Consider the following 26,585-nt stretch of genomic DNA (forward strand, 5'->3'; position numbering starts at 1 on the left):
GTGCTGGGATTACAGGCATGAGCCACCTCACCTGGCCTATTTTTATTTGATATTGATACAGGTATTCCAACCTTGTTATGTTTACAATTTGCACAGTCTGTATCTTTCTTTCCACTTAACTTCAGACATCTATGTCTTTCTATGTAAAGTATGTTTTTAGCAGATAGCATATAGTGGGGTCTTTTAAAAAAAATCTATTCTGCTAATATTAGCTTTTAAATTAGATTATTTAGTTCATTAACATTTGATGCATTTATTGATTATTTATTGGTCTGGCTAGGTTGAGTCTGCCATTTTATTATTTATTTTTCTGTTTTTCATTTGTCTGTTCCTTCTTACTTCCTTTGCCTAATTTGTTTTTTATTTTTTTTAGAATTCCACTTTAATTATCATATTTTTTTGTTATTCTCTTTTCGTGCTTGCTCTATGGCCTACTGTGTAACTCTTTAAAGTTTCTCGATGTTACTATTTTACTACCTCTCAAATGTGGCAGTCTGTCTAGGCCCATCTTGGGACTGCTTACCGTTCAATTTGGTTTTTGTTTGTTGGTTTGTTAGTTTGCTTTTTCTCTTTTTTTGAACACTAACGTTTGTTCAAATAGAGTAATACCAAAGTAAAAGAGTGTTACTATTATTAAGAGCAGTACCTTCTTAGGGTGTAAAGAGAGGTTTCCTGGATGTGAGGTGATAACATGGATTTGGGTTGCTAATTTATTTTCTATTTTACTTTCATTTTTGATAGGTTAGGGTTTTTTCTTTTTTTAAGCTTTCTGTTTTTATTTCCTGTAAATGAGCTTTTGCACTAGTGTTTCATTCTTAGATACTGGTTGTTCAAAGAAAATTTTTAGATATTACAGATTATGACCTATTCTAACTATTAGCTGAAGTGTTTTTATTGTTTTGAAGACTTAACAAGAAATTTAAGTCTAGCTTTGTTTAGCTTCCTTATAACTGTTATCACATTGTTGCTGAAGAAAAATTGATCTTTCCCTTGATCTGATTGTTATATTATTGAACTCTTTGTGTATGTGTTGATTTAGTTCTTTTGTTTATTAGGTGATACGGTTAACAATACTGGGAAATAGCTCTGTAGCTCTTTCTGTTGAGAGTTACGTATGTCTGTGCTTATCAATCACAATTCCTGGTTGGGTTTAATTAAAAACTTTAATTCTTGTTTTTTAGTGTTGTTCACAAGCCTAGTGACTTACAAAAAATCAGGTTTTGTATTTTTTTTTCCTTTGGAGTTAAACTTTAAAACAGAGAAAAGCAAACCTTTTTGCTTTATCTCTTGACAAGTTGCCTTATAACATGTCTTGTTTTAAGTAAATGTGTCTGTGCTTTATCTGGAATTTGCAAGAGTTAACTTAGTAGCTTAATTTGCTCTGAAAAAGTATTCTTTACCCTCCGTGAATTTATGTAAGATTTCATTAAATATCAAGATCGTTAAAGCTTATAAGTAATTTGCTATCATTGGAGTTATGCATATTTAAAAATTATTACATATAGCACCGAAAATGAAACATGTAGTATTGTAGATCTTGTTTGGTAAGGAAAAAGAATTATAATTATGCCTTTAATTCACAGAGAAAATCAATGATATGCTGGTGGAAATATCCAGCAGGCAGCTGGAAATGTGACCCTAGGTTCAGAGGAAAGATGGTAGTTAGAGAAATAAAAATGGAAGATTTTCCTCGGATAGGTGGTCGTTGAAACTATGGAAGTAGATTAGTGTGTGAAAGTTGAGTATGAGAAGAAGTCTAAGGTTGAATGGTTAGAGAAGCAGCATCATTTAAGGAGCCAGTTGGGAACTGAAATGTGTACAGTTCAGTCTTTAAATTTAATGTCAGCAATATACTAGAAAGAGTGGAAGACACATATTGTGATGACTAGCAATTTCTTTTTTTGAAATAGTAAATAAATACTGGTAGTCCTAATTTTTAAACCTTTAAAGCTTTAATAGTGCAATCTTTACTCTGAGATTTTACATTCAGTTGTATAATCAATTTTTCTAAAAGTATTTAATGAGGTGAGAACGTATAATATGCACTTATCTCTCTGTCTGGATATAGATATAAATACATAGATAAAGATCTATCTATCTGTAAATGTCTTCATCTATATTGGTTTATAAATGTCTTTGTTTATACTGGTTTAAGTTTCCTTCTTCCTAACTCTTTTTTTCTTCTCTCTAATCCATCCATCTATTACCCCCTCCCTTTCTAGTAGTATTAAGCTTGCTTTGCTTGCTAGTTTCTGACACCTAGTAAGAGGGCAGCTTACTTAAATCTTAATCTCATCATTGTGGGGTTATGAGAAAGCTTTGAAGTTGTTTCCAGGGTTGCTTAAAAAATTTGTGCCACAAAGGATTCTGATCACAGTAACTCAGCAGGAAGCATTGGTAACATCTAGTTTATCTGTAGGAGGGCTGTTAAGAACTAGTCTTCTTTTTCTTCTTCTAGGAAGTGCTTTGTTTGTGGTTTGGAAAGAAGTTGTTCTGATGGATTTTGTTTTGTAGAATTGCTGTGGAATTTGCTTTGATATTTAGTATTAGTTTAGATAAGTTAAGAATTGCAGAGTGCTCACACATGAACATGGATTAAAATATCAACAATTGCATATTTATTGCAAGCATACTCATTGGTTGAATTATTAAATTATACTATAGTACTTATGAAACTCCAAACCAGGTATGACCAGAATAAATAAACTATATAATATGCGAATAAAAAAAATATCATAAATTTGGTCTATAAGTTCTTGGTATCTTCAAATTTCATTGGCAAGTTAACTTCACCAGAAGATTAAACACTTTGTAACCTTCTATAAAGTTTACTCTTTATGTACTCTGTAAGATAGAACATGAAATAGATTCTTGCTATAGATTAGAAATTTATTCTATTAATTCCTATACCTTAAGGAAGTATTTTTATATCTTCTAAAACATTCTGACAGATAGAACCCAGTTATACTTTAAAAGATTTTCCAAGATGATTAAATAGCATTTCTTAGTAAACCATTACAATATTTAGGAATTTTCACTTTCTTTTATTTCTAATATCTCCTTATTTATAGAACATATAATTATTTTTATATGTATATTTCATATGCATATATAGGATATACAAATATTTAGAATTCAGAAGTTGCATTGTTCCTACTGTATTCCTCAGTGGCCTGTTATAAAATGTGATATGTAATATCATTTAAAACTTTGAGAAGTTTAGCTAAATAATATATACACCAAAGTTTCTGGAAAAAATCCCATTATTGATTACACATCTAATTAGAACTGAAAATGCTGTTAGATGATAACAATGCTTAGAATTTCAGCAGGATGTGTGGATTCTTTTTAATCTACTAAGATGATATTTATTTTATTTAATGTTTTCCTATAAGAATGATGAAACTTTGACTACACAGTTGCTATAGCAGTGGTTCTTTTTTTTTTTTTTTTGAGACAGTGTCTCACTTGTCATCTAGGCTAGAGTACCGTGGTACAGTCATAGCTTACTGCAGTCTTGATCTCTTGGGCTCAGGTGATCCTCCTGCCTCAGTCTCCCTAGTAGCTGGGACCACAGGCATGTGCCACCATGATCAGCTCAGTTTTTTAGTTTTGGTAGAGATGAGATATCACTATGTTGCTCAGGCTATCTCAAACTCATGGTCTTAAGAGATCCTCCTATCTTGGCCTGGCACAGTGCTGGGATTGCATGTGTGAGGCACTGTGCCCAACCCAGCATTGGTTCTTAGTACTTTTTTAGATGACACCCCTGGAAGTGCACACCCATTTAAATTTTGTATGTTGCAACTTTGAGAGATTCAGCCCCTTCTCCAACCAAAATAAATAAATAAAAGTAACAATGAGAAAAGCTATGTGTTGTAAAGAAATACTAGACTGCTTATTTGCTGAGCTTTCCTAGCCTTCTAATCTAGTGACTCTCAGTAGAATGGGAGTATAGGATATGGGTATCGGAATCTCTTGTGAAGTTTAACAAATTATTTATTGTGCTTGTTGACCCCAGCTTCTCCTCTTTAGACCTATGCTATCATCTAGTCTAACTGGCATTTCCCCCTCTCCATCACTGTGTTAGCCATGTTTTAATAGGTAACTTGGTTTCCAGGGAGGATTTACTCACCAGAAAGGGAGTGGCCTATTTGTCTTCAGATTTAGGTGAAATACAGTCAAGTGTAAAACAATAAAATGGCATTTAACCAACTTCTCAGTTTTTGTAGTGCTTAACATAATTGAAGTAGTGGTAAATTATTGTTCTCATATCATACAGTTATAAGGTTGACATTGGAACAGAGGTTGAAGACATTGTGTGAAGGAATTCCTATCAAAGAGTGTGGCCCTATAATCCAGCATATCATGCCCTTCACAGATAATATTCTCTCTGGGTGTGAATTCAGCAAAAGCTATTAAGGAGGTGATTTGGGGAAAGATAAATTGAAGTTTTGAGAACAGAATAGGACTTAATCTAATAGCAATACATTCTCTGTTTTTTCATAATAGTAACAGTATGTGAAGGCTTTAGTCTTCCTCAAAGAATAGAAGCCTGTTAGGATGCCATGTTAAACAAGTCAGTGAGTTACAGAACTTAAAAATAATTTAGAGCCAAGTACAGTGGCTCATGCCTGTTATTCCAGCAGTTTGGGAGGCTGAGGCAGGCAGATCGCTTGAGCTCAGGGGTTCGAGACCAGCCTGGCCAACATGGCAAAATCTTGTCTCTACCCCAAATACAAAAAATTAGCTGGGTATGGTGGTATGTGCCTGAAGTGCCAGCTGCTCAGGAGGCTGGGGTTGGAGGATCCCTTGAGCCTGGGAGGTAGATGTTTCAGTGAGCCGAGATAGCACTACTGTACTCCAGCCTGGGTGACAGAGCAAGACTGTCTCAGAAGCAAACAAACAACAACAAAAATAATTTAATAGTGCAAAGATTTCCTGAGGAAGTAGTGCACTGGGCAGAACCTGAAACTGGAGTCAGATGAACTGACTCTGAATTCCAGCTTGTCTTTTTCTTACTTTTACCTTTTTAGGGAAACCACTTCAGTTCTCTGATTATTGGCCTTCAATAGAGTAAGGATAATGGTATCTGCATTACACTTCATGGTACTGTTGGGTGGATAAAATTTGATTTCCTAATATTGATTCTACCTTGCAGATTGTAAGTTTTAATGCAACAGTAAGGAGGTCTGAGCACTTCTTTGTTTGCTAATAAATTGGTATCATTAATTGGCCCACCTTTGTTCTAATGGTTATCTTTGGTGATTATGTGTCTGTAATACACTTTTTTCTGTAAGGCTGTGCTCTTAGAAATATGTTGTTGGCTATATGTCTAGTAATTCCATAATCATTTGTTTAGTGCCTCATATGCCTTAGGTGTGAGGTATTGATGCAGGATTTTTCTTGGCCACTCTGCTAACCAGGACCTCTGTGGCTGGTGATGTCCCCTTGCCCTGCACCAAGGCCTTGCTTGGCCCTGGGTCTGCCACTGAAGGCACCCTGCCTATTTGGCCCGCCTGTGTTATGGCTTATACCCACATTTGGTGGTTCCCAGGCTCTTGTACCATATCCGAGAAAAATTAGGATATGCCAACATATTTGAAGGGCGAGGGGGGCAGAGAAGAATTTTATTGAGTGGTGGAGCAGCTCAACAGAGAGGTGATGTGAGTGTGGTCCTCCACCTCTGCGGTTTGGTGTTTTTTTTTTTTTTTTTTTTTCCTCAATGTGTCTGGTTCTGAGGCTTTTATGGGCTCAGAATAGGGAAGTATGTGCTGATTGGTTTGTGAATATGCAAAAAAAATTAAACCAGAGACTCCATTCAAAGGTTTGCATGACAGTGTAGAAAACAATGAGGAAAGCGTAGGTATATTTAAAATAGGTGAAGGATGGGGATCAGTTGGAGGAAAGTGTGCCAAACAGGAAGACTTGTTCTCAATCCAGTCCGTGGATTTGACTTGTAGCTTGGCTTTCAGGCTTTAAACTGTCTTCAGGGTGGACGTCAGATTTCACCAGGGACCCACCCCCATCTGCCTAGTCATTTGACTGCCTCCTGTCACTATCAATTTCCCCCTCCCAAGAGGTACATCTAACTGCCATTAAGGATGATGACCAATCTTAACTGCTTCCTACTGACAGGGGGTGCTGTTTTGGGAAAACAGCAGTCAGATCTCCCTCAGAGGCCTATCTAAGGGTCCCTGGTAAAAGGGAGCCATCGGTCGAGGCTCTGGTTGCATGAGTTTGGAGTTTGATGGCCTGAAGGTGAGAAGAGACAAACCAGGTTATTAGAAGACATGTAGCAAAACAAAACATGGGGTTAAGGACAGCTCAAAAATCCTGAGGCTGCTGACATGCCCAGATAACTGGCGGCTGTAGTTATGCCTGCTAAGACTTGGGTGCATGGGGCTTGGTTTGGTTAGCTGCTTTGGTCTTATTTTCCTAAACAAAAAGAAACCGTTGGGTTATAGGCACCCCATTTATTCTCACCACCTGGCAGGATTTGCAGGATAAATGACCAGAATTGGAATATTGATCCAGATTTTTACATTACCCATCCCTTTTGTTTCTTCTGAGCTGTGGCCAGAGATCAATGATTGGTTCATAGAAATAATGAGGGTTAACCTAAAATGCAGACAAAACTTAAAAACAACTGATGAGACTAGAAGTTAATGACAAGTGTATGGTAAGTTTTGAAACTTATTTCTTTCTCTCCAGTCTTCATTTTGTTACAAACAAATCATGATAGGACCGAGTTGTTTGTAAAATAAATTTTAGTCTTATACTCGGCCTAGTCATTTGCATAAAGTGCAGCAAGAATAATTATTTTCACATAAGCTTTTAAAATTGGCTCTGATGGAGCTCTGTTCCATATGGAATCTCAAATAAGACTTTTAAAAGCTGAGCCCAGCCATGGGTTTGTACCCTCAAATACCTGTGAACTGAGTAAATTCCTGTCTTTTGGAGGTCTCAAAATAACTTGGGGCTCCTGGGCCTGATAGAAAGTGGCATTCTTTATTCACCACAAGTTAGGAACCCTGTACAGGAACTGTGTAGACATGGCATGAGGCCAGTTTTCTTAAGGGGCTTTTATTGGTTCTGCGAGTCAAGCTTAATTCCTTAAAGGGAAGCATACCCTTCCAGTCAAAGCCTTGGTGAAACAACCAGTCTCTCCAGTTGTGCCTGGTTGCAAAAGAAAATGGATTCTTATTGCAACAACTATATTGCCATATGTCAAGAATACTTACAAAGTTTCCAAATTCTGGAGAAACCAAGCAGAAAGAAACAGCTATTCTCCCAACTTTGTTCATAGGAGTATACCTTACTCAATTGTTAAAAACTTTAGATAGGTCAAAAGGAAAGTTTCCTTGACTCTGAAAAATAAAGCAAGGATCAGCAATGTTTTAAGCAAAAAAGTTAGAAAAGATTACTTAAGTTTTCTATTAGTTCTGTCCATTCAGTTAACTCTTGTTCTGCTTGACATTCATGAACATTTCATCTCTTCGTGAGTCCTGAATGGTTTCGCTTTATTCCAATGCCACAATTGCCAAAGATATCAGAAACCTGCATTTAAGATCGCCTGTCAAAGTCCTATGGCTAATTATAAACCCATCTTTTGAAGAAGATCAAGACAATTATCTGTGAATGACAAAATGTCCAGGGTAGTTACAGTCAAAAACATGATTGACAAAAAGATTTGTTTCTGTGATTTACAATAACAACATAATAACCTTAATTATGATTGAGCACCAGCATGATGCCATAAGTGGAAAATTTCACAGATAAGTACTGAACACAAACTTTGTTTCATGCACAAAATTACTAAAAATGTTGTATAAAATTACCTTAGGTTATATGTAGTTAGGTCGGTGCAAAAGTAATTGCAGTTTTTGCCACGTGTAAGGTGTATAAGAAACATAAATGAATTTTATGTTTAGACTTGGGTCTCATTCCCAAGTTATTTCATTATGTATATGCAATACTACAAAATCCAAAACAAAAAAAAACAAACAAACAAAAAAATAGGAAACACTTCTAGTCCCAAGCATTTTGGATAAGAGATACTCAGCTTTGAAACATATTTATCAGTGGGTGCCGTATCTCATGCCTGTAATCCCAGCACGTTGGGAGGCCAGGGCGGGAGGATTGCTTGTACCCAGAAATTCAAACCAGCTTGGACAACACAGTGAAACTATGTCTCTACAGAAAATTAAAAAATTAGTGGGCATCGTGGTGTGTGTCTGTAGTTTCAGCTATTTGGGAGGCTGAGGCAGTAAGATTACTTGAGCCCAGGAGTTTCAGGCTGCAGTGAACTATGATTATCCTACTGCACACCAGCCTGGGTGATAGGGTGAGATACTATCTCAAAAAAAAAAAAAAAATTATCGGGCTTTCTCACAGAAAGTAAAGAAACATTTTAATTTTGGAATTTGTAATGCTTTTTTTTCTTCATATGTAACCAGTTTTTGGTAAAAATAGGTATCCCTTGAGAAGCACTTAACTTTTCTTTCTTCAGTGTATGCGAGACTCTTGGATGTTAATGTTACTGTAGTTTTTCTTGGTATAACTTATTTAAAATAAGCAATATTAGAGTATTTTTGATTTAGACTTTAGTAGGAACTAACAAGAATGGTGAGAACTAGTAAGAACACTTTCAATCCATATATAAAAATTATAGAAAAAAGGACATTAAAAAAAACTTATAATCTTATAAGTGATTTTATTTAATTTTTTCCCATAACTTTTAAGTTCAGGAGTACATGTGCAGAATGTGCAGGTTTGTATCATGGTGGTTTGCTGCATAGATCATCCCATCACCTTTACCAGGGTTTTTTAAAAATTCTTTTTGTAAGGGCAATTGGGTTCTCTTGTTCTGTTGAAATGCATTAGGATCTGAGGAGGTAGATTGCCAGGAGAGGATGGCACTGTGGGTCCTATAACCCTTGCCTCTTTCAACCATAGTGGGTCCAATGTTATATTTTATATATTGGTGATAATGTAAATTTTTTCTTTAATCATTTTTATGTTTAAAAATGTATAAGTAGATTTAATCAGTAGATAACTAGTCCCTCAAATGTTCCCTAATTTTGATGACTGAATTACAGAGTTCCAGAGTACTTGACTTGACTTTAGCACTGTGCAGTTAAATCATACTGCCTCCATGTGGCTTTAGGAATATTAAAAATCTTAGCAAACCATTTAAAATAATGAACATTGAAGACTGTGTATGAATCAGGCATCAAGAAGATTTCATTGACAATATCACTGTGAAGATGTGGTGTATTTAAATGAAAGTGATTTGACATTGGTACTTTTTATATATACTTTATTTTCTTTGAGTACTGAAAATGTTCATAACTGAAACTAAAATAAATTTTTGTAATTTTCAGAGGTTGAACTCTGCCCTTGAACTCTTAAAACCTGTTGAAGACATTTCCTAGAGAATAGAATATGCTTCATTCATTTCTTATATGTAGTATAAGATAAATAGACTGATTAACTGCAGAAAAAGGTTTTTATGTTTGACTTTCTACCTGAATTTTTATTAAATACATTTGGTAAATAAATACACAATTTTTCTGTAAAGTGTTTATAGAACTTTTGTTTGTCCGTTGGCATTAGAAAGTTCCCTTAGTGCCTGACTTTTTGTTTAACAATGAAATTAAAACCAATGTGATTTAGTATGATTTGTAATATCATTTAATGAAACAAACAATTATGTTGTGAAACAGGCAGAAGACCTGTTTTATTTATTTATTTTTTGTTTGATTTTTATTTGGTCAGAATTGTTCTGTATTTTTTGGGAAGAGGAATTAGGATTCTTTATTATGAAATTTAGGTTTTTCTAGCATAAACATAGGCTAGTAAGGAACTATACCACTCTTGCCAATAACAAGTAACAGTGGGGAAATAGTAATTTAAAAAATTTAATTACTGACCACTAAGAATATTTAATGACAATGAAGTGAATGATTTTATAGAATTTATTTAGATGCAGCTAATTTTAGGGCACAGAAAAATTAGTTCAACACAATTTACCTTTTTTTAAATTATCAGTATGTTTCTCAATTCCTGATAATTCTTTATTTATAGGATTCTAATAAATGATGAAGTGATTATTAAGTCAAATTGAAGTTTAATATCTTCCTTTTAAAATTATTTGCAGGAGAGGGCTGCTCACAATTTATATGGCCAACTTGGTAAGTATTTTTTTTTAACCTTTGATGTTTTCCCATGAGCTATATCTTTTTAAAATCACATTTTCTTAAAAAACGTAAAAAAGGAAAGCCACTTATATTTTAGGATAATCTTCTCTGTTTTAATGGATAGACTTAAATGTTCAAAAAAGCCTTGATGCCGTCTGGTTTGTTCCTGTTATATAGGATTGAATTTCACTTATTTTAGAAGGAAATCACTGTCTTGTGCCCTTCATTGCCTTTTTTTTGTTTAAGTTTACATCTTCATCTTTGATAGGCTATACATCTATATATGTATATCTATTTCTTTATATCTCTTTATGTATATAATTTCATATTCTGCCTCTGTTGCTATTTCTTATGGGAAAAATGATTTAAAGATGGTTTTTTATGATGTATGTTCTTCTTGGACATTAAAACAACATTGGTACTATCTCCAGACACTCAATGCATTTAATAATATAATTAGCTAGGCTTCCAAATTTCTAAGTTTACATAAATGAAGTTAATGAAATTTGATATTTTTTAAATATATAATCAAGGTTATGTAAATTTATTGCCAAGAAAAACATTTACATTAAAATATTTTAAGGTTGTTTAATAGACTTGATAGGCAACATTAAAAAATTTAACTAGGAAAGATTAATAATTATTTATTTACCTGAGGTTAAGTTCCTGAATTCTGTAACAAGGGAGTATATTTCAGAGTTATATTTAGCAATTACTTTTTGCTCTGTACTTTTGCGTTTCTGTGCTAGGTGGTGGTAACAAGATAGCTTTTGCATTCATGGAGTTTTACTCTCTGGTGGGAGTAGTCACAGTAGCAATAATAATGTATGAAAAGGACTGAAAGATGATTTATAGGGTCCTGTGGAAATCATATAGCTCCAAACTATTCTGGGTGTGTGGGGTTGGATCAGAGAAAAGTGGGTGGAACCTTTTTTTAGTCATAGACCTCTTTGAGAATCTGATGACAGATATGGACATTCTGCACAGAAAACTGCTCATGTAAGGAGCGATTCCCAAATTTTCATTTCAGAGTGTTTATGAACCACCAGTTAAGAAAGCTTAGGGTATGCCATCAGGTAAATTTATTTAAAAATACTCCAGGAAAATTAGGAGTTCCAATCTCTTTTAATTGTAATGAAATAGAAATTTCAGGACAGCAGGAGAGCGGGATTTCTTTTTGGCATTATTCTTCTGGAAAGAATTCTTACTAGAATGTAAGCTCTGGGACATTTAAATAGAGTCTATCATGTAGTAGAAATTTGATAAATACTTGTTGAGTTAATAACAGTCTTGCTGGGTATAGATTCTAGATTTACAATGATTTAAAGATAATAATCCTTTATCTTTGTTCTCTATAGATACTTTTTGGAGTCTGTTGTCAGCCTGTTTTTATTTTTTGGGTAATTTCTCTTTTTTTCTCAATTGTTTTGAAGATATACTTTTGAAGAATTTATTTTTGGCATATTGGGTTTACTAGGATATAGATTTATTTTTATTTAGTTTTATCAGAACTCAGCTTTTGCAGTCCAATAATTAATAGTTCTGGAATTAAATTCTTATCCAACCCCTCTTTGAATCTTGCTTTTCTGCATTCTCTATATTTTATTATTTTGGAACATACTTTGAGATGCATGTTAAACATTCTTATGTTCCTCTTCGTGTTTTCTTAATTGCCCTTCATCATTTTCCTACTTTTTTATCTGTTTGTGCTGAATTCTGGTTATCTTTTCAGATTTGTCTTCAAGTTAACTCATCTATTTACCTGCTTTTTTTTAAATTTTAGTGTTTTGGTCTCATTGTGTTGCCCAGACTGGAGTAAAGTGGTATGATCACGGCTCACTGCAGCTTGAACTCCTGGGCTCAAGCAGTCCTCCTACTTCAGCCTCCCAAGTAGCTGGGACCATAGGCATGTACCACCATGCCCAGCTATTACTTTTTACTTTTTATTTTTGTAGCAATAGGATCTCACTATGTTGCCTACACTGGTCTTAAAGTCCTGGGCTCCAGTGATTCTCTTGCCTTGGCCTCCCAAAGTGCTGTGATTATAGGCAAGAGCCACTGTGCCCAGCCAATTTACCTGTTTTTAATGCTTAACCTGTCTGGTAAAAATTCAGTTTGAGTGATGATATTTTAATTTTAAAAAGATAATAAACACCAGATATAACAACATTCAGAAAATTGCATAATATTTTAATTAAATAATCATCTAACGTACCTCCACAATACTTTTTTCCATCCTATATTGGTTATAAACTCCATTCATTTCTTCATATGATTTTATAGTATTATTTTCTTTTGAAAGAATTGTTATCTAAGACCATACTAAATTTATACAAAGAATTTCCATCATGATCTTTCATTTATTTCTAAAATAATAGACTCTGGGTTTTTAATTGGTCATGAAACTTTGATTGGTTTCCTGTCACCAGCATTAGTTGGAGACTACCTGGAATATTTAAATGTCAATGTAAACTTTGCTCCCCAAAAGCCAAATTACATATGGCTGGACTTCCTTTTTAGTTGCTATATAATACTTTTCTGAAACCCTCACTTTATAGGTTCTTACTATTTGTGTCTCATTTTCTTCTTACAGCCTAGCACTAAATCTATGTTTGATATATTTCACATTTTGTGAATAATTTCTCAGTAGTTTAGAGGTCTTAGAATCACTTCTTGCTGTTACTGGCAGATTCCGCATCTGGAGCATCTCATTACTTCTTTTCCCTTTTTTTCTTTCGATAATACTTCCTTCAATTTCCTCCATCCAGTCTTTCCTCTGGCTCATTAGAAATTACAGTATAGGCTGGGTACGGTGGTATGGGCCTGTTGTCCCAGCTACTTGGGAGGCTGAGGTGGGAGGATTGTTTGAGGGCCGTTAGTCCAAGACCAACCTAGGCAATATAATGAGACCACCCTGTCTCTTTTTGTAGTGAAGTCTGACTTGATTCATCTTGTATCTTTCTGAGCACTCAATAAATCTGCAACCAGAACCTCAAGTGACTTACAGTTGCTCTCAGATGCCTGAATTTTTTCTTCCATTATTTTCTTAATGTCCTTGAAACTGAATCCCATTGGTATAGCTTCTTGGATCACAGGATTTTGAAAGATGATGTAATCTGTTCTTCTGGTTAGTAATCATATTTTTTTGAGCACTTCTCACCAGAGATTCCTCAAGTGAATGCGTTAAATGGATATTACTTATATATTCTTGTTCCTTCTCCTGTAATAGATATTTACCCCTTAGATACCACTTAAAATGCTGTTCTCAGGGGTGTTCATTGGGCTTCCAATCAGTTAGCCTTCCTCCACAGCAAAAGCATTTTACTTTATCACCTTAACCTAAAGCATAAAATTCAGCTCTGAAGCCACTGCTTGTTAACTTGAGTACATCCACATCCCCAAAGTAATAATACATGCTTCATAATCTGCCATGGGTGGATTTTTTCAGAGGATTTGTTGAATTGGGGAAATTCCTGTCAGAACTCACAACGTCAGATTCACTTCAAATATTAACGTTCTGGCCCAAAACAAAGAAGAAGTTAAGAAAGTATTGCCCATGTTCTTTTCCCACCAGCCACCACTATAAGGTTCCCAATTTTTCAGTTTTCTACCACAAGCATTGCACTTGGTCATCAAAAAGCATTACACTTGGTCATCATAAAAGCATTGCACTTGGTCATCAATACTTGTCGAATAGATTTCAGCTCTAACTAACTCTCTTGGGGGTAAGTGGACATAATTTGGCCAGTCCTGAAATGACTATAATTGAGCTTCTTCACTATACATGTTGGGTTTCTTGAGTATATGGTATCTGATACATCAAAAGCCTGTCCAGTTATCGAAACATAATCTGCATGAATTTCAGATGGCCTGTCTAAGGCAAATTGATTACTGTTTCCCACTTTTCAACTTTGTACTGACCATTTTGGATACCAGGAATTGCAGGTTGTGTGGCACTATTTTAAAAATAAATGCCATTGACAATCTGTAATTTGGGGATACTTTCTTGTGTTATCCAATTGCTGAGTCTCCATATTGCCTTCTATCCACTGCTGCATGATAACTAAAGGATCACATGGTATCTCCTTCACCATATAACGAAAATCTACTTGTGCCAGTGTTGATGCTGAAACAGGGTTACTACTTGGAAAACTAGCAAAAGTTTTTAATCCGTTAAACTCTTGTACAAATTCTTCATCCTTATTGATGTCTGCAGGTATACAGTTTTCGTTCTTCAAAACTGTTAAAAGCCATCTTCTCTTGAAAATAGGACTTGTTCATCTTTTCTTAGGTGTCATGGAATTCATAAAGGCGCTCTTGGAGGGCGTAAGCTGCCCACCCAGCCATGCCTTCCTTCAACAGTCCTGGAAACCCAGTCATGTAGCCCCTGCTGGGTGGGTGCAGCTTTCCTGCCCTCCCCAGCCACTTATAATATCATTTTATACAGAGAAAATAAAAAAGATAATTCAGTCTTTCTTCTTGCATTATTGGTCACATATGTTTTAATAACTCTTTGTATTTGGAATAGTTAAAACCGTATTACTTAATACACAGATATATCACCTTTTTTGAATACTGATACAGGTAGTGCATTCTAAAAATTTTCTGTAATACATTTTCTATTGGGAAAAAAACCCCACAAAGTTATGTTGCATTTATAATAATTATAATTGTATTCACTTCATTTAATTGACAGGAGAGAACTTGGAATTTGGCTAGTCTTTGATAAGAATCAGATCTTCTGCTTACTACTTTGCATGTCTGATGATTGGTAGAACTTGATTATCTTTTAGCTATGTGCATTTTAAATTTATTTCTTTTTCATTACTCACATATTTTCAGGGCTTGGCACCCTAGGATGTATCTATATGTCATTATGGCCTCTGGTTCTTCATATCTGTGTCATGACAGGGTAAGTTGGCACAGTAGATGATAGAGTTATTCCTGGAAGCCACTCTTTTTTTTTTTTGAGACAGGGTCTGACTCTGTCACCCAGGGTAAAATGCAGTGGTATGATCTTGGCTCACTGCAACCTCTGTCTCCCAGGTTCAAGTGATTCTCTTGCCTCAGCCCCCAGATAGCTGGGATTATAGGTGTGCGCTGCCACGCCGGGCTAATTTTGGTATTTCCAGTAAAGATGGAGTTTCACTATGTTGGCCAGGCTGGTCTTGAACTTGTGGCCTCAAATGATCTGCCCACCTTGCCTCCCAAAGTGCTGGGATTACAGGCGTGACCCACTGTGCCTGGCTGCCACTTAATGAGCCACTAGGAATTAATTTTCTATACCTAGAAGCAACTGGAAAATAAATTAATAAATATATCATGCTAAAGCAAAACTCAATATACCTTGCTAAACTCTACTAGTAAGCTGGATCCCAAAACCTAATGCTGTTCACCACAAGGGGAAGTGTGACAGAGAAATCAGAACATAAAGTGATAGTGATCTTAACTGTCTGTGGTTAAAATACCATACTTTTGCAGATGTTACCAAAATGTGACTACGCGAACAGATTTTGTAGGGCTCTTTTCAAGGCTTGGAAGAAGCCTGTGGTTATGAGGGGTCTGCGCTTCTCTGGCTTCCGCTTACCACCAAAATCTCCTTCCTCATTCTCCACTTTAGCCACACTGCCCTCTCTGGTGTTCATTGAGCATGACAAGCATGCTTCCTCTTTAGGACTTTGATACTTGCTGTTGGCTCTGTTTTGAACTCTTACCGTCAGATATCTGCATGGCTTGCTGGTTTCATTTCACTGAGACTGTTGTGAGGCCTTCCATATCTATTTCACGTGAAATTACAGTCATTCTTCATGTCACCTACACCCTTGCAGTCCCAAACCCCTGTATCTTTTTTTTTTCCCTATGGAATTGATCAACATCTAACATGTATCTTTTTTGCTTATTATTTTATTGTCTGTCTTCCTGCCTTGGAGTTTAAGCTTCATGAATGTAGAGTTTTTGTGTGTTTTATACATTGCTATGTCATGCCTAGAACAGTGCCTAATGTGTACTTTGTGCCATAATTTGTTAAATGAATTATAGATGAATATGTTTATTAACCCATTTATGCTGGAGGTTGCAAATATTTTTGTGTGTGTGAAAAATTAGACCTTGGCGATGACCTTGAGCAGTAGGATATAAATAACTCCCACAAGCTTAGCATTCCAATAATGGAACACTAGGCATAAATGGGTTAAAGAGAAGGTTTTATAGGAGACATACCAAATTATACCGAGGTGTTTATTGAAAAACTTGTTTTAAATATTTTAGGTTTGTGCAAAAGTAATTATGGTTTTTGCCATAATATTATTTACTTTACTTTATAAGTAAAACCTTGCTTTATTTAACTGCACTAATGTATTTTAGATTAAAAGATAAAAAGATTAAAAGTCTGTGGTTGTGGTACTTAGATGAAGCATGTGACTTTATTTTGAACTGAGTGTGAACACTCCTGTTTTGCCAGCTTGTGGTGGTGTAATCAGAATCCAGAAAAATAAATGACTGCATAAAATCTACTTTAAAATGATAAGCTTAAATTATTAAGTGATAATAAATACTAAAACTTGAAAAGATTTAAAACAGTTGATAGATCTTGGTTATAGATTATTTTTATTGTATAACAAGGTGTCTTAAATTTTAATGGCTTTGTTATTTTGCTGCTTTTCTTTCTTATGTTTTCAAGAAAACTTTAAAATATTATGTCTGCATGCTAGAATAGATTTGAGGGTTTTTTTGTTTGTTTTTTTGAGACAGAGTTTTGCTCTTGTTGCCCAGGCTAGAGTGCAATGGCGTGATATCAGCTCACCGAAACCTCTGCCTTCCAGGTTCAAGCAATTCTCCTGCCTCAGCCTCCTGAGTAGCTGGGATTACAGGCATGTGCCACCATGCCTGGTTAATTTTGTATTTTTAGTAGAGATGGGATTTTTCCATGTTGGTCAGGCTGGTCTTGAACCCCTGACCTCAGGTGATCTGCCTACCTCAGCCTCCCAAAGTGCTGGGATTAAAAGGTGTGAGCCACCGCTCTTGGCCCAGATTTGAGTTTTAATGTAAGTTTTTTTTTTTGCCACTCACATGCTTTTCTATAGTAGCACACAGCATATACTTCAATACCCAAATACTGTACGTATTCATACACTTATTTTTAAATTATAAGTAAACTTTCTAAAACTTTGTGTGTTGCCTGTTTTAGATTGTAAATTCCTGGGAAGGAGATCTTTGACTTTGATATTATCAGTGTTGGAGAGCACACTTAAAATACTGTATTTAAAAAATTAAAACTTTTATTTGGAAATAATTATAGATTCATATGCAATTATAAAAAAAAACATAGAGATCTCATGTTCTCTTTAGCCAGTTTTCCCCAATAGTAGCGTCTCGCAAAACTATAATATAATATCAAAACCAGGATATTTGATTGATACAGTCAAGATACAGAACATGGCCATCACCATAAGGATTCCTCATGCTGCCCTTTTATAGCCACACCCACTTCTCTCTTGTTCTCACCCCTTCTTAACCCCCATTCATGGTTTTTAGCTATTATGAATAAAGCTGAGATAAATATTCATCTACAGGTTTTCATGTTTTTATTGGTCTGGGATAAATATCCATTAATTGCTGGGTTTATATTATGGTTACATGTTTAGTTTCTGAAGAAACTGTCAACTGTATTCCTGAGTGGTGGCTGTACCATTTTGTTAGGGTTTGCAATCTAGAAGAAACCTTTGAATTTCTAGGTTTTTAAAATGGAAAACATTTTTGGGGGGGTACATTAGTCTGTAAATTTTAGTATTAGAAAAGTTTCTGGGGAAAATACAAACTATGAATTGGTGGTTTTTGCCAGTTGGTTGTAAATGCCCGTTCATTCAAAACATTAATGAGATTGAAGACTTGACACAGATTTTGACTATGTCTAAGGGAAAGTGAATTTGAACATGATCATAATATTTTCTGGATACTAATAATAATCTGATACGCTTCATCTTCCTTTTTATCTAAACAGAGCCATTTATTTATTACTAGATAACTTTTACTACATGAAGAGGGTGCTTGGTTCAAAACAGGTAGGGATTTAAACATTCAGGGAGAACTAAATTCAATCTAAAGAAATAACTTTTTCTTACAACTTGATTATATTGCTTATGAGACTAAGTTGAAATTGTTGGCTTATAACATCCAACAGTAAAATTTCTAAATGTTGGGAGGTTTTATTTAAACCAAATATTTACTATTTTTTGGTATGTGTTTTTGATTTAGAAAATAAAGAGGAAAGTAAAAATTACCTGCGATTTTACCATTTAGTGATTACTAACATTTAATTATTATTTTTATCCCTTTTTCTCCAAAGTACAGACATAAATACATAAACATATATATATACATATATATATGTATATATATTGCATTTTAGATAATCATTTTTTTAAAAAATTGGGGGCATATTGTTTCATGACATAAATTTTGATTGCTGTGCCATATTTTTTTTATTGCTAATGAGAGTAATAATCATTTTGGGCAGAGGATTTAATCTTGCATTTCCATTTGCTTCTTAACTATGTTTTCCTTACGGTGAGTTGGTTTTATACATACATGCATGTATACAACCCCACTCAAATTGTTGGGAGATGATGAAATAATACTTATTTGGTTAGTAATAATATTTTGTTAGTTTTGGCTGTGGCAATTATCCATTTCTTAATTATTTTGATTAGAAAGTTTGCCATGTCTTGGAGTGAATACGTGATAGAAGAATATATAGAACTAATTCCGTATTGTCTTATTTATCTTTATCTTCATTTTCAGCAGTGAACATTTATTTAGCACAAAGAGATAATGTTAGGTATTGGTACACAAGCCATTATTCTGCCCTTGCACTTGATTTAGTTGAAGAAACAAGGTATATTTACATATGGATTTTAAATAAATGGATAATTAGCATTCCAAGATAGTATATTCATGAGAAATATGTGATTAGGTCATTTAGAACTTTAAGAAAGAGAGGGCTGGGGCGATGGCTCGTACCTGTAATCCCAGCACTTTGGGAGGCCAAGGCAGGCGGATCACCTGAGGTCAGGAGTTTGAGACCAGCCTGACCAGCATGGTAAAACCCTGTCTCTACTAAAAATACAAAAATTAGACAGGTGCGGTAGCGTGCACCTGTAATCCTAGCTACTAGGGATGCAGAGACAGGAGAATTGCTTGAACTCAGGAGGCGGAGGTTGAAGTGAGTCAAGATCATGCCACTGTACTCCAGCCTGGGCAACAGAGCAAGGCTCTGTCTCAAAAAAAAAAAAAAAAGAACTTTAAGAAAAAGAGCTATCAGATATAAGTAAGTTTTCCTAAGTTGCAATTATTAGACCACTAGTTTATAGCCTTAATGATTAGCATTTAAAAACATATAAATTGAAGGCAATTGTATTAATACCCATCTGAAAACGTTGCTTTCTTGTTATATGTTAGTTAGCATGTATTAGAATGAAAAGTACTCAATTAAAAAAAATAGTAGTTTTCTAGATTTTAAAAATTGATAGCAAATGAGTTTTTAAAGGTCAAAATGAATGAAATGTGTATAGAAAGAAGCATAAAGAGTTAAATATTTTCTCTGGCTAAGATATGTCTATAAAATTATGGAAAAATTTTCCTGGGGCTAATATGCCAGAACCAATTACCTATAAGAACACCTGCTGTTAGGATTCAACTTTGCCACAGTATGATTTAAAAGGGAACACATAAGCAAAATTTGCATTTACATGATTTTCCTTTATTATATTAGTTGTGACAATGACTAAGTTTTACAGTCTTTCAAAATTTATCATATGCTGCTAACAGTTATTTAAAATGTGATGTCGAATGTAATTAGTTCACTTACATTTAATTGTAAGAAAAAAATTTAAGACATTTAAAAATCCTTCTGTTTAAGTCCTTTGAAAACTTCCTGTAATTGTGTTTATGCCACCAAACATCTTAACAGTGTATACATTTTAAAATTGTAAACATACATCTACTGGGCTTGCCTTTAGCATTTGCTTTTTAATGTTAAACATGCAATGTCTTGTATTAAAACATCTGTATTTAATTTTTCAAATGTAAGATTTGAAAATAGTGATTTTCAAATCTTAGGCGGAGCACGGGGGCTCATGCCTGTAATTCCAGCACTTCGGTAGGCTGAGAGGGGCAGATCACCTGAGGTTGGTAGTTCGAGACCAGCCTGACGAACATGGAGAAACCTCGTCTCTACTAAAAATACAGAATTAGCTGGGCGTGGTGGTGCTTGCCTGTAATCCCAGCTACTCAGAAGGCTGAGGGGAGGAGAATTGCTTGAACCAGGACTCGGATGTTGTGGTGAGCTGAGATTGCGCTGTTGCACTCCAGCCTGGGTAACAGAGCGAAACTCTTGTCTCAAAAAAAAGAAAGAAAGAAAGAAAGAAAGAAAATCGTGATTCTTATGTTTTCTTGTAAGGCTACTTCAATTTAATTGGATTTAGCAGGTATTTATTATGTGTATCAGTGCTGTGCTGGGCACATGAGGATACAAAGAAAATACAAAATGGATTGTAAACTAGTTGGATAAATTTGACAGATGAACTTGAAAGAAATAAAATGAGAGTATTAAATTTAAAAAACAATTATAAACGCTCTCAGATTGTTCCTCTAAGCCTTCTCTAGATAGCACATGGCATCAACCATCCATCTATTTTTTTCAGGCCAGAAACTTAGGATTTTTAATTCTTTTCTTCTCTTTATATTTCTAATCCAATCCATTGGAACATTTTATTCTGCTTCTAAAATGTATTCTGAATCTTTAAGTGTCTTTCAGCTCCACTGTTGTAATGATAGTCTAAGCCCTGACGTCTCTTGCCTGAGTTATCTCAATGCCTAACTGGTCTACATCTTGCCAGTCTTGTCTCTGTAGTATGTCTTCCACACACTATTCAGAGCCATTAGAAATACAAATTTAGAGTATGTTGAACCTTTGCCTAAGATTTACAAAAGCCTTTCCTTCCCACTGCAACCCAAATAAAACCAAAAGCCTTACTGCTACTTACAGGGCTCTGTATCATAACCTCTACCCCTCTCACCTCACTACATAACACAACAAATAGTATGCCAGTAAGCCAATACATGGAATAAAATAGAATCATGAAAAATATTTAATTACTTGAAACAATATAGGAAAAGAGTAAACATGTAGGAAAGAACAAGTGGGACAAGAAGGAAACAAATAGCAAGATGGTAGACTTAAACCCAGCGATATTAATAATCACATTAAATGTCTCTGTTTTATGGATCCCAGTTAAAAGCAGATTTGTCAGATTGGATTAAAACAAGACCCAATGGTATATGCATCTTGTAAGAAGTCATTTTAAAAGTAAGGGAAAAATAAACTAAAACAAATAGGTTAAAAGTAAAAGATTGGAGAAAAGATATGCCGTGTTCTCTCTAATCAAAAGTAAGTTGGAATAATGGGTATGTTAACATTAGAATGGTAGATTTCAAGCTGGCCTGTAATCCTAACACTTTGGGAGGCTGAGACGGGCTGATCACCTGAGATCAGGAGTTCAAGACCAGCCTGGCCAACATGACAAAACCCCATCTCTAATAAAAAAATATAAAAATTAGCTGGACATGGTGGTGCATGCCTGTTGTCCCAGCTACTTGGGGGATTGAAGCAGGAGAATCACTTGTACCCAGGAGGTGGAGGGTGCAGTGAGCTGAGATGACACCACTGGACTCAAGCCTGGATGACACAGTGATGGATTTCAGAGCAAAGCATATTACTGGAGAGAAAGAGGATCACGTCATATCAGTAAAGGAGTAAATGAGTTGAGAACATAATAGTCCTGAATGTTTATGTACCTAATAACAGAGCTTCAAAATACGTGAAGCAAAAACTGATAGAACTCAATAAGAAATCGATATATTCACAACTTCACTTGGAGGTTCCATCATCTTTCTTTGAATAACTGATAGAAATATAAACAGAAGATCAGTGAGAATACAGAAGCCTTGAATAACACTGTTAACTAAATTGACCTAGTTGACATTTATAGAATATTCTACTGAAAAGAGAGAGAGAAAAAAACACAAACAAAAATAAAAAAATAAATAAAAAGAATAAAAAAAAGAATATTCTGCTGAACAACAGTAGAATGCATATCATTTTCAAGCGCCATCAAGATAAACAATATTCTGGGTAATAAAAAACATCTCGATAAATTTCAAAAAATTTAAGTCATACAGTTAACTTTTTAGATACAGTAAAATTAAATTGGAACAAGTAACTAAAAGATACCTGGAAAATCCCCATGTATTTGGAAACTAGCATGCTTCAAAAGGTATCAAAGAGAAACTAGACAGTATTTTGAACTGAATGAAAATAAAACACAGTATATCAAAATTTGTGATATATGTTTACTGCCTATGAGAAGAGAGAATATACAGATTACTGATATCAAGAATGAGAGAGGTGCAGGAATATGATAGTTGTAGTTCCTGTACATCCACACCAATATTTGAATGTGGTTTGGTAGTTTCTATCTGTCAGGGTTAAATGCCACTTGGTCAAGGTGAATGATCAAACGGGAACATTTTTCATTTTTTAATTACAGAAGACTTCTGTAGTGTTAGGAAGATCTTAAATCTTTTAGCTGTTTTAAAATATACAATATGTTGTTAACCATAGTCACTCACCCTACTGTGCACTAGACAGTATTTAGTGTTCTACTGAACACTAGAACTCATTTCTTTAACTGTATGTTTGTAGTCTTTCACCAACCTTTCTTCATCTCTGTTTCCCCGTTTCCCCTACACAGCTTCTAGTATTTATCATTCTGCTGTCTATCTCCATGAGATCAACTTTTTTAGCTCTCACATATGAATGAGAATATGTGATATTTATCTTTTGTGCCTAGATTTTTTCACTTAATATGACCTCCAGTTCCATCTGTGTTGCTGCAACTGACGGTATTTATTTCTTTTCTTTCTTTCTTTTTCTTTTTTTTTTGAGATGGAGTCTCTCTCTGCTGCCCGGGCTGGAGTATAGTGGCATGATCTCAGCTCACTGCAACTTCTGCCTCCTGGGTTCAAGTGATTTTCCTGACTCAGACTACCTAGTAGCTGGGATTACAGGCACCCACCACCATGCCTGACTAATTTTTGTATTTTTAGTAGAGATGGGGTTCACTATGTTGGCCAGGCTAGTCTTGAACTCCTGATCTCAGATGATCCACCTGCCTCAGTCTCTCAAAGGGTTGGGATTACCAGCATGAGCCACAGTAACCGGCTAACTGACAATATTTCAAGTGAAAGATTCTTTTAACTTATTATTGGATTCAGTTTGCTAGTATTTTGTTAAGGATTTTTGCATCTATATTCATCAGGGATATTGGTCTGTAATTTTCTTTTCTTGAAGAGTCCTTGTCTGGCTTTGGTATCAGAGTAATACTGGCTTTGTAACATGAGTTTGGGTATATTCCTTCTATTTCAGTTTTTTGGAAGAGTTTGAGAAAGATTGGGCATTAGTTTTTCTTTAAATGTTTATTAGAGTTCAGCAGGTCCTTTGATTTTCTTTGATGGGAAACTTTTTGTTATTTATTCTATTTGCTTACTCGTTATTGGTTGTATAAGGTCATTCCTGATTGCTATAAAGAAATATTAGTATCAGACGCTGGATAATTTATAAATAAAAGAGGTTTAATTGGCTCATGGTTCTGCTGACTGTACCAGAAGCATAATCCTGTCATCAGCTTCTGGGGAGTCCTCAGGAAATTTGCAATCATGTCAGAAGGTGTGAAGTGGTAGCTAGCATGTCACATGGTGAAAGCAAGAGCAAGGGTAGGGATTGGGGAGTGCTACACACTTTTAAATGACCAGATCTAACAATAACTCACCATCACTAAGGCAGCACCAGGCCATGAGGGATCCGCCCCCATGATCCAAATACTTCCCACTAGGCCCTACTTCCAGCATTGAGGATTGCCATTCAACATGAGATTTCAGTGGGGCAGATATACAAACTATATCATTGGTCTATTTAGATTTTTTTATTTCTTCATGACTCAGTCTTGGTAGGTTGTATGTGTCTTAAGAATTTCCTTTACGCTATATAATTTGTTGGCATATAATTGTTCATAGTTGTTTCTTATGATCTTTTCTATTTCTGAGATTTGAGTTGCAAAGTCTCCTCTTTAATTTTTCTTTTTATTTTTCTTCTCTTAGACTAGCTAAGGGTTTGTCAATTTTTTTTTAAACCAACTCTTTGTTTTGTTGATTTTTTTTTCTGTGTTTTTCTAGTCTCTATTTTATTTACTTCTGCTTTGACCTCTGTTATTTCCTTCATTTGTTTACTTTGGGCTTAGTTTGTCTTTTTATAGTTCCTTAAGTTGTAACATTAGATTGGTTATTCGAAATCTTCTTCTTTTTTGATCTAGGCGTTTAGTGCCATAAATTTCTACTTTAGAACTGCTTTTGCTGCATCCCATAAATTTTGGATTATTGTACTTCCATTTTTGTTTGTCTTAGGCATGTGAATTCTTATTTATATGTAAAGGCTTGTATATGAATATTATTAGAACCTTTGGTTGTTTGCCAAAATCTAGAAGCAATCAAAAGTTCATTAATAGGTGATTTGATAAGCGTATTGTGCTATGTCCTAACAGTGGTATACTGAGTTCTCATGTATAAAAGGGAAAGAGCTTTGACATATTGACCAATATGGATGGATCTCAAAATCGTTAGGAGTGAAAGAGGCTAGAAAAAAAAAGGATCATGTAATGTATAGTAATAGAAAGCAGCTATGTGGTGGGAGAGTAGGGGGTGAAGGGATTGGGTGAGAGAGAGAGAGTACAAAGAAACACAGGAAAACTTTGAAGGTGATAGATGTTAATTATTTTGACCATGATGATCATTTTAGAGTGTATACATACATAAAAGCTTTTCAGAGTGTCCTCTGTAAATTTTTGGTGTGTGTTGTAAGGTTGTCCCCCTTTATCTGCTGCTGCTATGCTCTAAGACCTCCAGTAGATGCCTGAAACCATGAAGAGCAGTGAAACCTAGATACATGATGTTTTTCCTATGTATGTATCTTGGTCAAATTTAATTTTTAAATTAGACACAGTAAAAGATTAACAACGATAGCAACAATAAAATAGAACAATTATAATAATATAATAAAAGTTACGTGAATGTGGCATCTCTGTCTCTTGAAAATACCTTGGTGTACTGTGCTTATCCTTCCTCTTGTAGAGTTGGTGAGATAATAAATTGCCAGCATGATGAGATGAAGTGAGGCTGATGATGTAGGCATTATGATATAGCATTTAAAATTTATGAGCTGTTTTCTTTTAGAATCTTCTATTACATATTTTGGGGCTACAGCATTTATTGTTGGTAACTAAAACCATGGAAGGCAAAACCATGTGATAAAGGGGGACTACTGTATGTCAGTTTTACCTCAATAAAGATGTTAAAAAATTATGTTTGCAGCATCGAAAACCCTTCAAACATCTTAGAGTTTTACTTGTTCCTGCAGTATGTTGACATAAATCAGCTTTTGCTAACATACTTTTGAAATAATTTAAAAATACCAACTCTTTTTTTTTGCCATTGTTACTGTACTGTATGTCAGCATATTGGTGGATTTTAATTTTTTTATGTGTTAATTAGATAGAGAAGTAAACCATATATGAATAAATTTTATTGACTAGCAAACAAGTTATCTTCCTTTACTGGAATGGATAATAGAATGGCTTTCTCTGGGTTCTTCCTTCTCTGCTGCCTGCCTTTTTTGAGTCACTCTAGATTTCTTGTTGAGAAAACTTAGTTCAAGTGTTCATCCCTAAAGCAATCATTTATGACCTGAGGAGCAGTATACCTACTGTGGAGGTATAGCTGGTTGTGGCAGTGTAGAACTTCCTCAAGGAGAGGGCAGTTCTCAGTGGTATTATTTTTGGGCTGCATACCACTTATGCAGAAGTATATAGCATAGTAAAGTGGTTAAGAACACAGGCTGTAGAGTTAGATGGATTTAAATTTCAATCCTGGAAGGCCAGGTGTGGTGGCTCGAATCTATAGACCTAGCTACTTGGGAGGATGAAGTAGGAGAATTGCTTGAGCCCAAAAGTTTGAGATTATAGTGAGCCATGCTTGCACTCCAGCTTGGGGACAGAGTGAGACCCTGTCCCTGAATTAAAAAAAAAAAAATTGAATCCTGGTGTACCATTTAATAGCTTTGTGACTGTAACTGCAAATCAAAATTTCCTCATCTGTCAAATGGAATAATTCATGCATCATTTTTTGGTAATTATTATGAAGACTAAGTCAATATGACCCAAGAGGAAAAAATGCTATTACACCTAGCATTTCTACATAGTGATAATGCATTATTCC

General features: G+C 35.0%; 1 protein-coding gene and 1 pseudogene across 5 annotated transcripts in view; one reads left to right on the forward strand and one right to left on the reverse strand.

Annotated features, from left to right (window-relative positions):
• Nucleotides 1-26,585, forward strand: part of TMEM135 (transmembrane protein 135) — a 305,900-nt gene that overhangs the window by 82,006 nt on the left and 197,309 nt on the right. For 4 of the 5 annotated variants that reach the window (XM_064365385.1, XM_064365381.1, XM_064365383.1 and 1 more), the window contains exon 4: nt 10,163-10,196. In XM_064365385.1, the coding sequence (XP_064221455.1) occupies nt 10,163-10,196 (34 nt within the window). Of the gene's footprint in view, nt 1-10,162; nt 10,197-15,044; nt 15,115-26,585 lie in introns of all 5 variants that reach the window. The other variant, XM_064365384.1, reaches the window with a different exon arrangement.
• LOC110568453 (E3 ubiquitin-protein ligase XIAP-like) lies at nt 13,094-14,456 on the reverse strand (annotated as a pseudogene).

Source organism: Aotus nancymaae, unplaced genomic scaffold, assembly GCF_030222135.1.
Source record: "Aotus nancymaae isolate 86718 unplaced genomic scaffold, 86718_ANA_hifiasm-v0.15.2.pri h1tg000059l, whole genome shotgun sequence".
NCBI classification, from domain to species: Eukaryota; Metazoa; Chordata; class Mammalia; order Primates; family Aotidae; genus Aotus; species Aotus nancymaae.